This window comes from Rhynchophorus ferrugineus, unplaced genomic scaffold (genome assembly GCF_030347505.1).
Source record: "Rhynchophorus ferrugineus isolate W39M unplaced genomic scaffold, kcgeb_rfMv2 rfM9, whole genome shotgun sequence".
Lineage (NCBI taxonomy): Eukaryota > Metazoa > Arthropoda > Insecta > Coleoptera > Curculionidae > Rhynchophorus > Rhynchophorus ferrugineus.
In genome coordinates, this window is record NW_027472588.1 from 42,628,011 (window position 1) to 42,642,992 (window position 14,982).

The 14,982-nt window shown below is 35.1% G+C and overlaps 1 protein-coding gene across 1 annotated transcript; it reads right to left on the bottom strand.

Annotated features, from left to right (window-relative positions):
- Positions 1–12,219: 12,219 nt before the first annotated feature.
- LOC143201926 (uncharacterized) lies at positions 12,220–14,510 on the bottom strand. The gene has a single exon (XM_076413128.1). It carries the CDS (start codon positions 13,822–13,824, stop codon positions 12,421–12,423), a length of 1,404 nt encoding a protein of 467 aa, XP_076269243.1. The 5' UTR covers positions 13,825–14,510; the 3' UTR covers positions 12,220–12,420.
- Positions 14,511–14,982: the final 472 nt, after the last annotated feature.

A 14,982-nucleotide genomic window follows, 5' to 3' on the forward strand; every position in this document is an offset into this window, starting at 1 on the left:
ACCGTCCTCGGCATTAGGCCTACAGACTGGCGAACGACCGACTTACCCAGCCTGGTTACTGGCGTGACTGGGATCATTTTTCTTGTCGGATTTTACACTCTTTCCTAGAACAGTCACAAATATTAAATAATCACAAACATAAATTTAACACCATGCCCCAGCGGGATTCGAACCCGCGACTATCGCAACAGTAGGTGGACCGTCCTGTTGCCTTTATCAATGCGCCAACCAAGCCGGCACCAGTCCTTTTGTATAACTTGAACACTGTTATATTCTTACAAATACGATGCTGAAGGCGAATTCTTCATATTTCCCTGCTAAATCATATTAGAAATGAAGTAATTCTTTTACCATACGATATTCAGTTAACAATGACTGCTTTGGCCAAATCTACTTATAGATGGACTCCGAACAAAGTATGAACAAGATCATGTAGTCTATTTAAAATAACCGTGAACTCATGTCATAAAGATGTTTAATGTTGCTTCAGGAAAACAATTTGTAAATTTGTTTTAGAAAATACAATATATTCCGTCCCATTCTATTCTAGTTATATATGTTTTCATTATCTAATTACTACATTGTTACTAGTCGTTTCCGACTAACCTAAAATTTATCTCTATGATACTTACTACTCTAGGTATATATCTAGGAGGACCCATCGGCCCTATCTCAGTCTCTGGTGAAATAATGTTTATACATGTCATTTCTGTATTTTTTATTATATGCACGATATGTTTGATTCTTTTGAGTCTGTGCCCTGCTCTGGTGGTATCCAAAAGTTGCAATGCTTCAATATTCTCATGAGATGGAGTCTTTCCTCATGCCCCTTTGCAATTCTATTGATTTCTTGACTTACTGTGGGTATCTGAAGGCCTCGATGTAGGTAATCAGTCCCATAGTATTGGGTGCGCCCACAATACTTCTCAGGACTTTGTTCTGAAAAATTTGTATTTTGTTTATGTTACTCTTTGTAGAACATTCCCATAATTGAACTCCGTATATCCATATAGGTTTCAATACTATCTTATATAATAGCAATTTATTATGTACTGATAATTAGCCAACAAATTTTCCTAAATTTCAATACTAGCTCTTTTCTTTTCTTCTCTATATGTTCCTTCCAGCAAAGTTTAGCATCAAGATTCATTCCGAGATATTTAGCGTTGTTGCTATATGGAATGATAGTACTATTTAATGTTATTGGTGCTTGTACGGTCTGATTGTAGGTGAACTGCGCATGCACAGATTTACGCTACATCTAGGCTTGTGCTACATCTAAGAACATGGCTGAGCATTCTTTTTTACTTTCGTAGGTTTTTTCAATAACATCTGTTATTCTGTGGACCTGGTCAATTGTTGAATGGTTGTTAATAAACCGAAACTGGTGTATTGGTATTAAGTTTTTTCTCTCTATGATCTACTTAAAATGAAACAAAACATGTAACCGGATCGACCTGCAAGAGTCGTCTGCTTGTCAAGCGTCTGCGAAATTCTTCAAAATATTAATTACGATAAGTACAGTTTATAAACCGACGAACATTGTTTTAACGCTTTTCTTGTTTTAACAATTTTTTTAGAGTAAGCATTTTTACTGTTGTTGCGTTTTTATTGAACATATTTATTAACGTGTTGCAGGTGCAGTAAATATTAGTACGGGCATGGTCGCTGAAATATCTTCAAAAAATAAAAATATAATCTTGTATTCAATGAAAAGAAACCCTCCTCATACGAAACAGGTGACGAATCAAGATCAGCTTGATGTAGATTTTATCAGAGATCAAATATATGACATATATAAAAACAGTGAGTAATTTTAATTATTTCAGAGGAAACTGTTAGTCTGGAAAGTATCCATAGAAATCTTAGAGATATGCAGCCCTCTGAGTGATCTGGAATATTCCTCCATACGCTTTTGAGTAATATAGGATTTAAATGGTATCAAGATAACCTACAAAAGGTCTAATAGAACTTCCAGACATTGTTTTTAAAAGAATATAATTTTAAAAACTTGGGAATTGGACCAACATACCCAAAGACCACTCGTGGTAAGATGATAATAAAAAATAGTATTAAGACAACAAAAGTTGATGGAAAAAAGTAAATGTTGGAATAATAATTGATGAGATTTTATTAGTCATAATATTTATTCGGTTTGTATGAGCTTGATCAGACCCATTGAAGAAAAAATTGACAAATGATGCAATTGAGAACAGATGTTAAATAGATTGGAAACGAATAACTTAGTTATTTACTTGAGTAAAACTTTCTGAATATGGGATTATGTATACAGGTATTAGCAGAACAAATGAAGGAGGAATAGAGTGATATTAAAATATCTTTACAAGGAAACACTGTACCGAAGGACGCAAGAACTAACCGTAAAAGGTAAATATGCTCTCTAATGAAAGTATAATAATTACTTGGATATACAATTACTAATTAGGTGGATTAGAGCTTCAGGGGATACAACTACATAAAAAACGTGCCTAGAACTCTAACTCATAGGTAGTATGGACAAGAGTTCAATGTAAATATAATAAAACACAACCCTAACCTACAAACTAATATAACTGTGTACTTAATTGTAGTTCCAAGTCCTTCGATAATATATGCATTAGATATACTATAATGTTAAAATAAATTATATTTGATAACAGTATTTTTGTTTAATTATTTTTTTTTAATTAGAATTTTTTGTATGTCAAAGCCAAACTGAACTAAACTCAGAGTTGTTACGGCAACATCGCGACGTTTTGACGTCACAAATTTATGTGACGTATTTATAAAATAACTTTGGATAGACTATATATACATACAAAGTATGACGCGAATTAATATAAAGCAAATGAAACAACGACTTGTCTATAATCGTAAACCTTTCTCGTCAACTACTTTATCTGTAAAAGACAGTCACTTGAAACAATTCAAACAACATTGACGGAGTACATATATTTCGAATTTATTGTGGTTTAATTCCGCAACACGCCAATGTGCCAACAGCTTAATTTCGCAGCCAGCACCAATCTGTATGTATGAGATTTTTGCTAATTTACATAAAATGTGTCTCAACGTCTCATTTATCTTATTGCGGTTGATATACGGTTGCTGTTTTGTTCTGTTTTAATTTTATTATTAGTCTTCGAAATAAAATATAAAATTTACACAATTTTATCAAACGTACAAGGATTTTGAATTCATATTTATAAATATGTTTGATAATATTCAGATAATATATATTAAACTTAATGTTACGTTAAACAATATTCATATAAAAATCATTTTTCTATAGTGGAAAAAATTGGCATGTATGAGTAACAAAATATAAGATAGAAGAGATATTTTCTAGTCAATTTGCTAATAATTAATAGATTTAATAGATTTGGTTCATTTTAATAATGTTTCTCTAATGCTCGCCGATTAAGAATCTGACAGACATTTTCAATTACACTAAAATTTGCACAAAAACGACGAGTGGTACAAAATCTATAAGAGGTAGAGAGCTAGACTTTTTACCACAGGATTCACTCTTTTTTTCCTGCGATTTATTTGCAATTATGTTTATGTACTTCCTGATTTTCTATCAAGTGCACCTCACTAGTGTAGGTAAAGAATTGACTCTAATACACTTCCTTGTGGTACACGTGCTTTAGCTGCTTTTATTTTAAAGTAAGTTCTTCTTTTTTGACTCTATACATTCTGGCTTTAGTGTAATAATTTAATAATTTAGTGTGTTGTTTTGGTAACATTTTTTGTAGGTTATGAACAAAGTCGTTACCTTATTAACATACCCTTTTACTTTCAACGAGATTTTCAATTACTATGCACCTAGTCAATTGTCGAATGTTTGTTAACATACCCGAATTGTTGGTAAATTTAGTAATTCCCTTCCTTGGGAGTTGTTGCAGCAAATTGTTCTGTTATTAAGTCATAGACTGGTGTTTCTTTTGGATTAATGTCAACCTTAATAACTCCAGTTACTTCTTTCGGCGTGACTAATTGAATAGTCGAATTTTCGGATGTAATTAATACAGAAATATTCTTTATAGATATTCTATTATACTAACGGGAGGGGCAAAAGTACCGCTACCATTTTGGTCGCGCGCTATCTTGGTTATGTGATGTTTAATTCAGTTTTAACTATTGTATTTTATAGACGTCCAAATTTTATTATGGATAAATATGCGCCACAAGAACGAGCAGATATACTGACAATATTTATTGAAAATAATCGTTCCATTATGCCACTTCGCCTAAATTGCGTCAAAATTATCCTAATCTAGACGATTGTGTTGTGGTGCCTCACAAAATCATACGAATTTTCGACAGTACGGTACGACAGCAGAGAGGTCTCATTGTGGAAGACAAAGGACGTCCCGTAACGCTGAAAATATTGCTCTGGTGCGCGATAGTGGTGCCGAGACTATAGAAACATCAATTCAGACACGTGGACCCCAGTTACATATTTCTATATGTATTTTAAGGCGAATTTTGAACAAAGATTTGAAAATGTTCCCGTGAAATTGAAGATTTCTCGTCTAAATTAATAATGAGCGATGAAGTTCACTTTCTTCTCCGTGGCCACGTGAATAAACAGAACACTCGGTTTTTAGAGAACATAGAATCCTTAATTAATTCATGAAACGTGATTGCACCCACTATAAACAACTGTATGGTGTATATGGTGGCGTGTTCATGCAGGAAACATCATTGGTACTATTTTTTTTTTAATGACCAAGGTGTTGCAGTTACTGTTACTACTGAACGGTATCAAGACATGATTCGAAATTTTCTTGTGCCTGAAATGGAAGGACTTCCTGAAATGGAAAGATAATCTCCTGACATCCTGTGCGCTGTCCAGCAGTAGTATTGCTTCCACGTTAGAATGATTTAGTAATCTTCTTTCGTGTTTCAAGGCGAAATCCTGCACAACTTCGCAAATCCATTTGATTTCCAGGTCATCGTGCAGTTCTTCAATGGTTACATAGCGATAGGCATTGGTAATCAATCGAAGAATCTTGTTTTGACAGCGCTGTATGACTAACTGATTTGAATTTTTAGTGCAACCCCATATTTGCACCCCATAGGTCCAAAATGGCTTTATAATTGTATTATAGATCAACCTCTTTGATTTTAGATCAAGTTGAGAGTATCTTCCGACTAACCAGTATAGTTGCTTTATTTTGGTTCTAATGTGTTTTGCTTTTTGTCTAACGTGATGCTTCCAATTTAATCTACCGTCAAGATGGATTGTAAGGTATTTAGCTGATTCTGCTTGAGGAATCGGGCATCCATTGAGTGATATAATTAAGTTTTTATTATATCTCCTTAATGCAAAATTAATGTGGACAGATTTGGAGCTATTAAGTTGAATTTTCCAATCTTTTGTCCATTTGTAGATTTTGTTGACTGCCACTTGCACTTTTTCTATTGCCCTAGGCAGAGATATATCTTTTGCCATAATAACTGTATCATCAGCAAAGGTTCCAAGAAGTGTTTTTTTGTTGTTGGAATGTCAGCAGGATGGTGCCACAGCACACACAGCTCGTTCAACAATTCAATTATTGAATGACGTTTTTCCACGAAAACTAATTTCGCAAAGTGGCAATTTAGAATGGCCAGCCAGATCTCCGGATTTAACAGCATCAGACATTTTCTTATGGGTTTTTTTAAAATCAAAAGTTTATGTGAATAAGCCCCAAACGATTCAACATCTTAAAAACTATATTCGCCACGAAATTGAAGAAATTCAGCCTCATATGTTGCAGGATGTCATGAAAGATGCCTTAAAAAGAGCCGAAAGTTGCATGGCGAATCGCAGTCACCATTCGGCTGATATAATTTTTAAATCATAACGACAACAAACGTAAAGACCCAATAAACTTTTGATGAAAACCAAACTTACTTATCTTTTCTTTGAGCAAAGTTATGGGCAACCAAAATGGTAGCGGGACTTTTGCCCCACACTATATAACTAAAATAAGTAATTTTTCGTGCGCTATAACAAAAATTCTATAATCATCGCTTCGCCAGATACCATAAAATTCGCTACAATCGAGACGTAACGACCAGAAAAAAGAAGAGAAGGAAACGGGATAAGGAACGAGACCGAGAACAAAACAAAAACCGATTCGACACGGCCGCCGCTTATCGCTCCCCGGAAATAAAACTGCATTCGAATGTTTCGGGTGCCCCGCTACGATCGGGTGCCCGAAACCGAGCCCCGCGCCCGCTCTCTCTGCCGGCAGTCAAGTGCAACTGCTCGCGCTTATCACCGCATTCGCGCGCCATTAATTCCAAATCACGTTACCGGGATTCAAACATTATAAAATGATCACTTCATTTCACAGCCACCTATTGTTTAAGAGAGGGTTAAATAATTGAATCGCGGCGTTTCCGGTCTGGCTAGCGCCCGTTCCTGCGATGTGCCCGGCGTCTCTCTCTCTCGCTCTCTCGCGCTCTCTCCGTCTCGCTCGCTCATTATGGACACTACATTAAACCGGAAACAGCATGTGAGAGACGGGGCCCTGGATGGGAGAATATGTTGGGTTCTGTGTTGGGTTTCGAAACGAGAGAGGAAAAAACCGTAGGATAGTAACGTAAAAATGAATAGTATGCTTTTCAAACACCCTTCCGTGCTTTCGATCTTATCCTATTTCTGTATAAATAACCAAATATATTGCGGTATTAGTTATAATGGGTTTGGGAATATATTTTCGAGACTTTACATGTTTTTCAAATAGTAATTAATGATATATGTTAACGAGATCGATGGGGTACTGAAATAGAATTCAGACTGAATAGAACCAAAACGTCTTACTAAACAAAATATTATTAACCAAAAAAAATTGAACCGACTACAAAAAATACATAAGAAACTTACTAAAAAGTAAAAAATTATCAAATTTAAATTTTTAACAAAATATGTAGATATTATCGTAACAATTCATTAAAAATGAACAAAAACCTATTTAACCTATCCAGTACATGGATTTTTTGAAATAATAATTATGGAAGATGAAAAGTGAATCATATACGGCTAAATTATGCAAAAAATCATGCTAGAAATCCGAAGAAGAAAAAGTCTCTTTGTCAGGAAAATGGTTGCAAATATCCTTTCGCGTCAAGGCCAGTTATATTAATTTAATTTGTTTTGTTGGTAATTTAATTTTTTGTATATGTCACAAAATTATATTATTATTATTCTGTTGTTGTAAAATCTAAGTCTAACCTGATTATTTTTTACTTTTTAGTGAGCTCCTTATTTATTTTTTGAAGTTGGTTCAATTTTTTTTAAGTATTTCTTTTTCTCTATTTAGTGTTAGATATTTACTCAATAAATTACGCAGTCATTATATTATAGGTCTCCATAATTATCTTTTATAGTTTCCGAGATATAGGCTATCGATTTTACATTTTATGCCCTGTTTTTCCATATTATAAATTGGTTTTATGAATTACGGATTTCGTTCCAATTCACATACCAAGTAATATTCGTCATGCTGATTACGTAGTCGTTTGCCAAATTGAATTATCTCTAATAGTTTCCGAGATATAAGCTATCGAAATTTTATATTTTAGGCTTTGTTTTTCCATATACGCCAAAATTGTAAAATGTTCATATGAATTATGGATTTCGTTCCAATTCACATTCCAAGTAATATTCATCAGGCTAATTAGGTAGTCGTTTGAAAAATTGAATTATCTCTAATAGTTTCCGAGATATAAGCTATCAAAATTTTACACTTTCCTTTTTGTTTCTAACTTAGGCCAAAATTGTAAAATGGTCTTATGAATTATGGATTTCGTTCCAATTCACACAACAAGTAATATTCGGCATACTATATTTATATAGACCCTTGCTTTCATCGTCAGTTTAACTAAATAAATTCGAACCATACAATTAGTTGTCTGTAAGTCCCCGTAATATTTAAAGAAATATCCTCTAATTCCTAACCGTTGAGCATTTGTGTCTTCCATCCCACCAGCTCAGCAATAACATTATACACAGATATCTGATTATTTTAGATCAAAAAATAGGTGAAAATGTTATACGTGCCTTTAAAACTTGAGGGTTTTCTTAATTTCCCCGGATTCCACCATTAAATCCTGACTTAGCCTCAGTGGGACCACGTCGGAAATGCACATATTCGAATAAAAAAAAACTTATCTAAAAAAAATCGCTCTATAATTGACGGAGAAATATCGGCCAAAAATATCGATATTTTTTTTCAGAATATATCGATATACCGATATATCGATAATTTTTCGACATCCCTACAGTCGAATGCAGAACCTCCTCCTTCTTTGAACTGGGTTAAAAATAAATCTGCAAGTACATTTTTAAGTTAAAAAAATGGTTCCCATGTCAGAGTTGTCGACAACATTATTAACCGGTCGCCAGAGCTATGCGATCCGTCTCCCCCCCTATTCTCCCATGTAATCTTGTGTCACGGTTCGTTCATAGGGACCGCTCTTACAAGACGTGCAAAATCAATTATAATTGGGCCAGCGCGAACGCTGAATACAGCGCCATTGGTCACGCTTAGACACGTGACGTCCCTTCGTTCCGAGCTTGTTGTTAACTTATCGTTTATAGCTCATTGACTTTTAACAGAAGGACACGAGCGGGGTCGGAATTTGCTAACAAATTGTCCCATCCAGATGCCACTAATAACAGGATCTCGATTGAAAATAATCAGATTTTGTCGTTGGTAGAGAAACATATACTTTAAGGGGCTATTCTACATATATAGAACATACAGTAATCTTCACCGTTTCCATACTGCATAGATAATATTTCCGAATTTCCTGTATCCGAATCGTTTTAGTGCGTATTGCCCACGCGTTGTTGTTTAACAGATCAATTGAAAAGTCCCCGGACTACTATAGTAAAACACATTGTTTTTGGCAAAATTAATTTTTTTTATTCAACATAATTCCTTCAAGGGTGATACAATGATTATAGCGACCCTCCAACTTTTCGATACCATTTTTGTAGTACCATTTGTCCTTCGCTTCAAAATAGGCCACAGTTTCGATGATCACCTCTTCATTCGACGAAAATTTCTTCCCAGCGAGCATTGCGGCCGTTTTTCGGCGATTTCGTCCTTCAAACGGTCTAATAACGTTATGTTATATAATGGTCACTGTTAATGGTCCTTCCTTTTTCAAGGTAATCAATGAAAATTATTCCATGTGCATCCCAAAATACAGAGATAATCTTACTAGCCAACTGTTGCGTTTTCCCACACTTTAGACCGGGTTCATCGTGTACAGTCCGCTCGGATGACTGTCGATTGGACTTTGGAATGAAATGAAGGAGCCATGTTTCATCCATTGTCACATATCGACCCAAAAACTCGCCTGATCATCTTCAAACACTGCCCCGAATCATCAATTCGTTGATTGGTTAGTTGTTTTTGGTAAAAAGTGAGCTCGCGCGACACCCACTTTGCTCATGCCCAAATATTCGAGAATGATATGTGTACACGTTCAGTTGATATCGTTAGAGTGTCTGCTATTTCATTCAATTTCAATTTACGGTCATTCAAAATCATTTTGTGGATTTTTTGAATGTTTTCGTCGGTAACAACCTCTTTTGGGCGGCCACTGAGTTCATCGCCTTCGGTGCTCATTTCACCACGCCTAAAATTGGTATTCCAATCCTTGCTGATTGATTTTCCTGGGACAGTGTCCGGAATCTTGGCATCAAGCCAAATTTTTGCTTCAACTATATTTTTTTCCTTCAAAAAGTAATATTTTATCAACACGCGAAATTCCTTTTTATCCACGTTTTTTACAATAACAAAAGTTGCTTTACTCAAAATGCTATAATTCACAAACTAATATGATCCGACAGCTGTCAAATTTATACACGCATCTTTTGAGGGTTGGGGCTAACTAGAAAACATATGGATTTAATTTTAGTAGCGCCGTCTATATGTCAGGCCGGGGACTTTTCAATTCACCCGTTTTAAAATTAGTGATCAGTTTAGTAGATTTTTGTAAAGTATGAATTATAGGTAAAATTTTATTTTATAAAAAATGCTAAGGAACAAAACTTTATTTATATTAAATAATATAGGATCATCTTCGGTCATCTCTTGGTCATCTCCTTATTTGGCGCATGCGCAGTGGAGTGATTGAGACATGAAGTGCTTGATTTATGAAGTGTCAGTTTCCTTATGAATTTGATCATCTCTGACAAACTATAGAGCGTTTAAGATTCTCCTGAGCAGCTTATTTTGGAAAACTTGAATCCGATTCACCTGGTTGGGTGAAACAAACTTCAAGTAGACATTAGATCCGTAGAGGAGTACGGACCGAATTAATATCTTGTAAAATAAGCCTTTGATGGAGATAGAAAGTCCGCTAGAAGGGTAGATCACAGAAGATAGCAGGTTTGCTGTCCCAGAACCTTTCTGGATTGCTTTCTAAATTTGGGAATGCCAAGCGAACCGTCGGTCGAACATCTCAAGTTGGACATTACAAATAATTTGGTAATATCAATCTAATATAAAAAACATGTTTTTCTGTGTTTAATCACCCATTTATTGAAATAAGTTCTTTTAGGCTCACTGGTTTCTATTTATTTATATATAATATATCTTTTTTTTAATATCAGCAATATTTCTTTTAGTAAATGTTTCCACAAGCATATCAGACTTATTACGTCGAAAATCATTGGAGATTTAATGGCAAAGACGAAAATATAAGAAGGGTCGTAAAAATTGTCGTCTACATAATTTAATAATTTCTTTTATTTACAACAGTTTTAATTTTTTCCTTCAGTCTTCTATCAGTATTATTATATATAGTTTTACATTTAATAGTTTAAGTGTAATAATTATAATAATATATATATATATATATATATATATATATATATTAAAACTACTTTTAATACCAAATTTTTTATTAATTGACGCTATTTGTATTATCCTTTATGAAAACTCTAATATAGCAAAGTTGTTAAAATGCCTAAAATAAAAATGATATAGTATATATCAAGATTGCAATGATAAAATATTATAATCCTGTACAGCATTTAATGTACCATATATATATATTTTTTATAACATCTTTATTAGATACGCTTAGTACAATCTTAATTATTATTATTATTACAATTAATTTATTACTACTTTTCCTATGTGCTTGGATTAATTAACAAGCAAGACGAGTGCGAGAAAATACATCAGTATGTATTCCTCAATTATAAAATTATAATTATTTATTAATTATTAACTTATAACTATAGTTTACACTAATAATACACACTAAATGTTCACACAAGTTCGTATGGTTTTGTTCGTTTCAATCTCCTGACATCCTGTGCGCTGTCCAGCAGTTGTATTGCTTCCACGTTAGAATGATTTAGTAATCTTCTTTCGTGTTTCAAGGCGAAATCCTGCACAACTTCGCAAATCCATTTGATTTCCAGGTCATCATGCAGTTCTTCATTGGTTACATAGCGATAGGCATTGGTAATCAATCGAAGAACCTTGTTTTGACAGCGTTGTATGACCAGTTGATTTGAATTTTTAGTGCAACCCCATATTTGCACCCCATAGGTTCAAATTGGCTTTATAATTGTATTATAGATCAACCTCTTTGATTTTAGATCAAGTTGAGAGTATCTTTCGACTAACCAGTATAGTTGTTTTATTTTGGTTCTAATGTGTTTTGCTTTTTGTCTAACGTGATGCTATGTAACATATATATGAATATGTATAGTTAGTTGGTTAATAGAGTTTTGACAACTCCATCAAGTCCGGACCGATGGACAAGTTCGGATAAAATAAAGTTCACTTTGGTGAAAGCACTTTTCTGTTTCACAGGAGATTGTTTGCTCAGCCCGTCGAAGTTCCTGTTCTTGATCAGGTTGGGATCATCGAATATCTGTTTTTGTCAACTCGTTCAGCCTGTAGACTAGAATACCCCCATAAATTTCAAGTTAGTCCCGAGAGATGGAGAACATAATTTAGCAAATATTTATTAAAAATTTCAAGGCATATCAGCTGCAGCTGTGTCAATAAAATACTACATATTTTTTTATTGCTAAAATTCAAATTATTATTAAAAAAATTATAAATTCTACCGTAATAAAACCATTATCACATAATCTTAGTTTTCTACACATAAAATGTTATAATTTAAAATGAAACAAGACATATTTTTAAAATAATTTTATTAAAACTCATAATATTGCACGTAATTAATAAACAACAAATGGTCAACCTTTTATCATCAATTCCTTTATACAATATTTACAAATCAAAACAACAAAAAGTGCCTAACTAAACACACATCGCTGTCCCATCACCGCACGGTCTCTCATACATATAAATGAAACATTGGACATATTCAATAGTGACATAAATCCATATAACATCAATTTCCACTAGTCGAAGATTTTTAATGGGTTTCTTTCTTGGTCTCCTTGTCGTCGTCTTCCTTATCTTGATGGGCGGTCATGTGCCTGGTTAAATGATGCCGCTCCCTGAAGGATTCGGCACAAACTGGACATTTCAGTTTCTCTTCGCGGCGTCGCTTGTTGAGATCGTTCGAATCGTTTTTGTGATGAGATCGCATGTGATATACCAAGTCCGATGTCATTCGAAAGGTGATGTTGCATTTGGCGCAGACATTCTGGGCTGGCAGTGATAAAGCTGCCAGGGATGGTGGCAGAAGCGAGCTCAAAATCGCCGCCGCTGGGTGTCTGATGTCGGGAGTTGATATCTTCAGGAGATCTTGATTGGGGAATTGCTGATAATTGTATGGTAATTCAGGACGGTACATCGGTCTCAGTTTCTGGAAATTAGCGGGAATCAACTCGGGATTCTTGGTGAGGAAATGGCTATCGATCACAGCCTGTTGCGGGAAGTTTTCCGGCGCGAAATTGCTTTGATATGCGGCTGACAGAGATTGTGTTTTAAATATCTGATTTTGCGGAAGAAAATTCGGATAATTCCTGTTGATAATCGGCGGTGAGGGACTGAGGGAGTTTTGATAACTCAAGTCCGGACTGATGGACAAGTTCGGAGATAATCGGGCCTCTTTGGATAAGTTCACTTTGGTGAAAGCACTTTTCTGCTCCACGGGAGACTGTTTCCTCAGCCCGTCGAAGTTCCTGTTCTTGATCAGGTTGGGGTCGTCAAAAATCTGCTGTTTCTGCGTGAAATATTTCTGCTGGTTTACCTTCTGTTCGCAGGGCGAGTCCTCGATGTCGATCTCCTCGTCCTCGTCGTTGTTATTATAGCACGGCTCGATGTCCTTCTCGTAAATCACGTTTTTCGCTACTTTGTTCTGTTTCTGGAGTTTCTCGTCGGGCAGCATCAGGAACGCCACGTCGAAAGAGCGTTTCACGGCCGCCTTGACCGGCAATATCGCCGCCGTATCGTCGCACTTCAACTCACTTTTGTTTCGGTCCATGATAACAATCACTCGGATACACCAACAACAACCACCAAAAACACCACGACAAACTTCTGTTGCTTTATGTTCGAGATCCAAACGAATAATGCGAAAAAGCATACAGCGGAGCAGGAAATATTGCCGGATTTTCTTCCTACCCCGAAAACCAGCTGGAAACCGGTTTAACCCACCTTTATGCCAGACAGAGACGGAGCACCGCGCCCGCGGCCCGAGCCAGAGCGAGACGCAGACACCGTCGCATTTAAAGAGCGTATTTAGAGCCACGCAAACCTTCCTATAGGGGTGAACGTAAGTTTTAGGGTGGCGAACAGACCAATGGAGTTTTAGGTGGGGGCGGGGCCTGGAAATACGGTCCTCCAATACGGTTTTCAATGTATACTGCATTAAAAGGCTGAAAGGATGACACCCAGGCCCTATTTGGTGGCTTATTCGCCATCGGTATCGACAGATTGCCTGACTTATATCGCTCGTCAATGTTTTTCGTTCGTTTTTTTTCGTTTTAACGCGTTATTAATATGTTCGCCGGGTTTCATTAAAAACCTTCTGTTATATAATATGTAATTCATTATAATCGCGAATTATTTATGTTGGCGATACTAAATTTTGATTGTTCGGCTGTAATAATGCACCAGCTAAAATATTGTCGTCATAAATCACTGTTATAAACTACAATTTATATGTTTCAGGAATATTATTGTTGATTCGTTATAATTATATATCTGTCATATGAACTTCGACAATATTTTGTGAAAAATATTATTTTTGATGGACATTTAACATGGAAAAAACATATAGTGACAAAACGCAAACAGCTTGGGCTTAAACTAAACCAAATGTATTGACTGATGGGGCATAAATCTAAATTATCATTAAAAAACAAGGTTTTCCTGTATAAATCAATATTTAGACCCATTTGGACCTATGGTATTGAACTGTGGGGTATTTCTAACAAATCTAACATAGATATCCCCCAAAGGTTCCAGAATAAAGTGTTGCGAGTCATCGTCGATGCCCCATATTACGTATCCAACAAATTGATTCAGCGCGATATCCCCTTAGAACCCATAACGAGTGTAATTCGGAGTGTTAGTGCGTCGTACTTAAACGTACGTAAAGAGTTGACGCGATGACAGTGAAGTGCGTAGGTTCAAACGCAAACTACCATACGAACTGATTAATAGACACATAGAGTGAGATTTAATAATCTCTAGAATAAGTTGGAATAGTGTTTAGAATAAAATATAATAGACTTTAAAATAAGTTAGAATAATATCTAGAATAAGATTAAGATTATGAATTGTACAGCAGACAACTTACTGAAGTGACCTTCTACATGTCAGGATGGTTATATTATATAACGGAAATCGTATATACTTATTTCCCACGGGCAGATTTTTCCACATTTGTTGACATTCTAAGAGATTAATTTAAAAAAAATTGTATTTCGATTTTTTAAGGCGAATTTCCAGCCTAGAGATCTAACTTTTTAAGTCTTTTCAAGAAGGATACGAAAGTTAAAAACATGTTTACCATTTTTTTTAA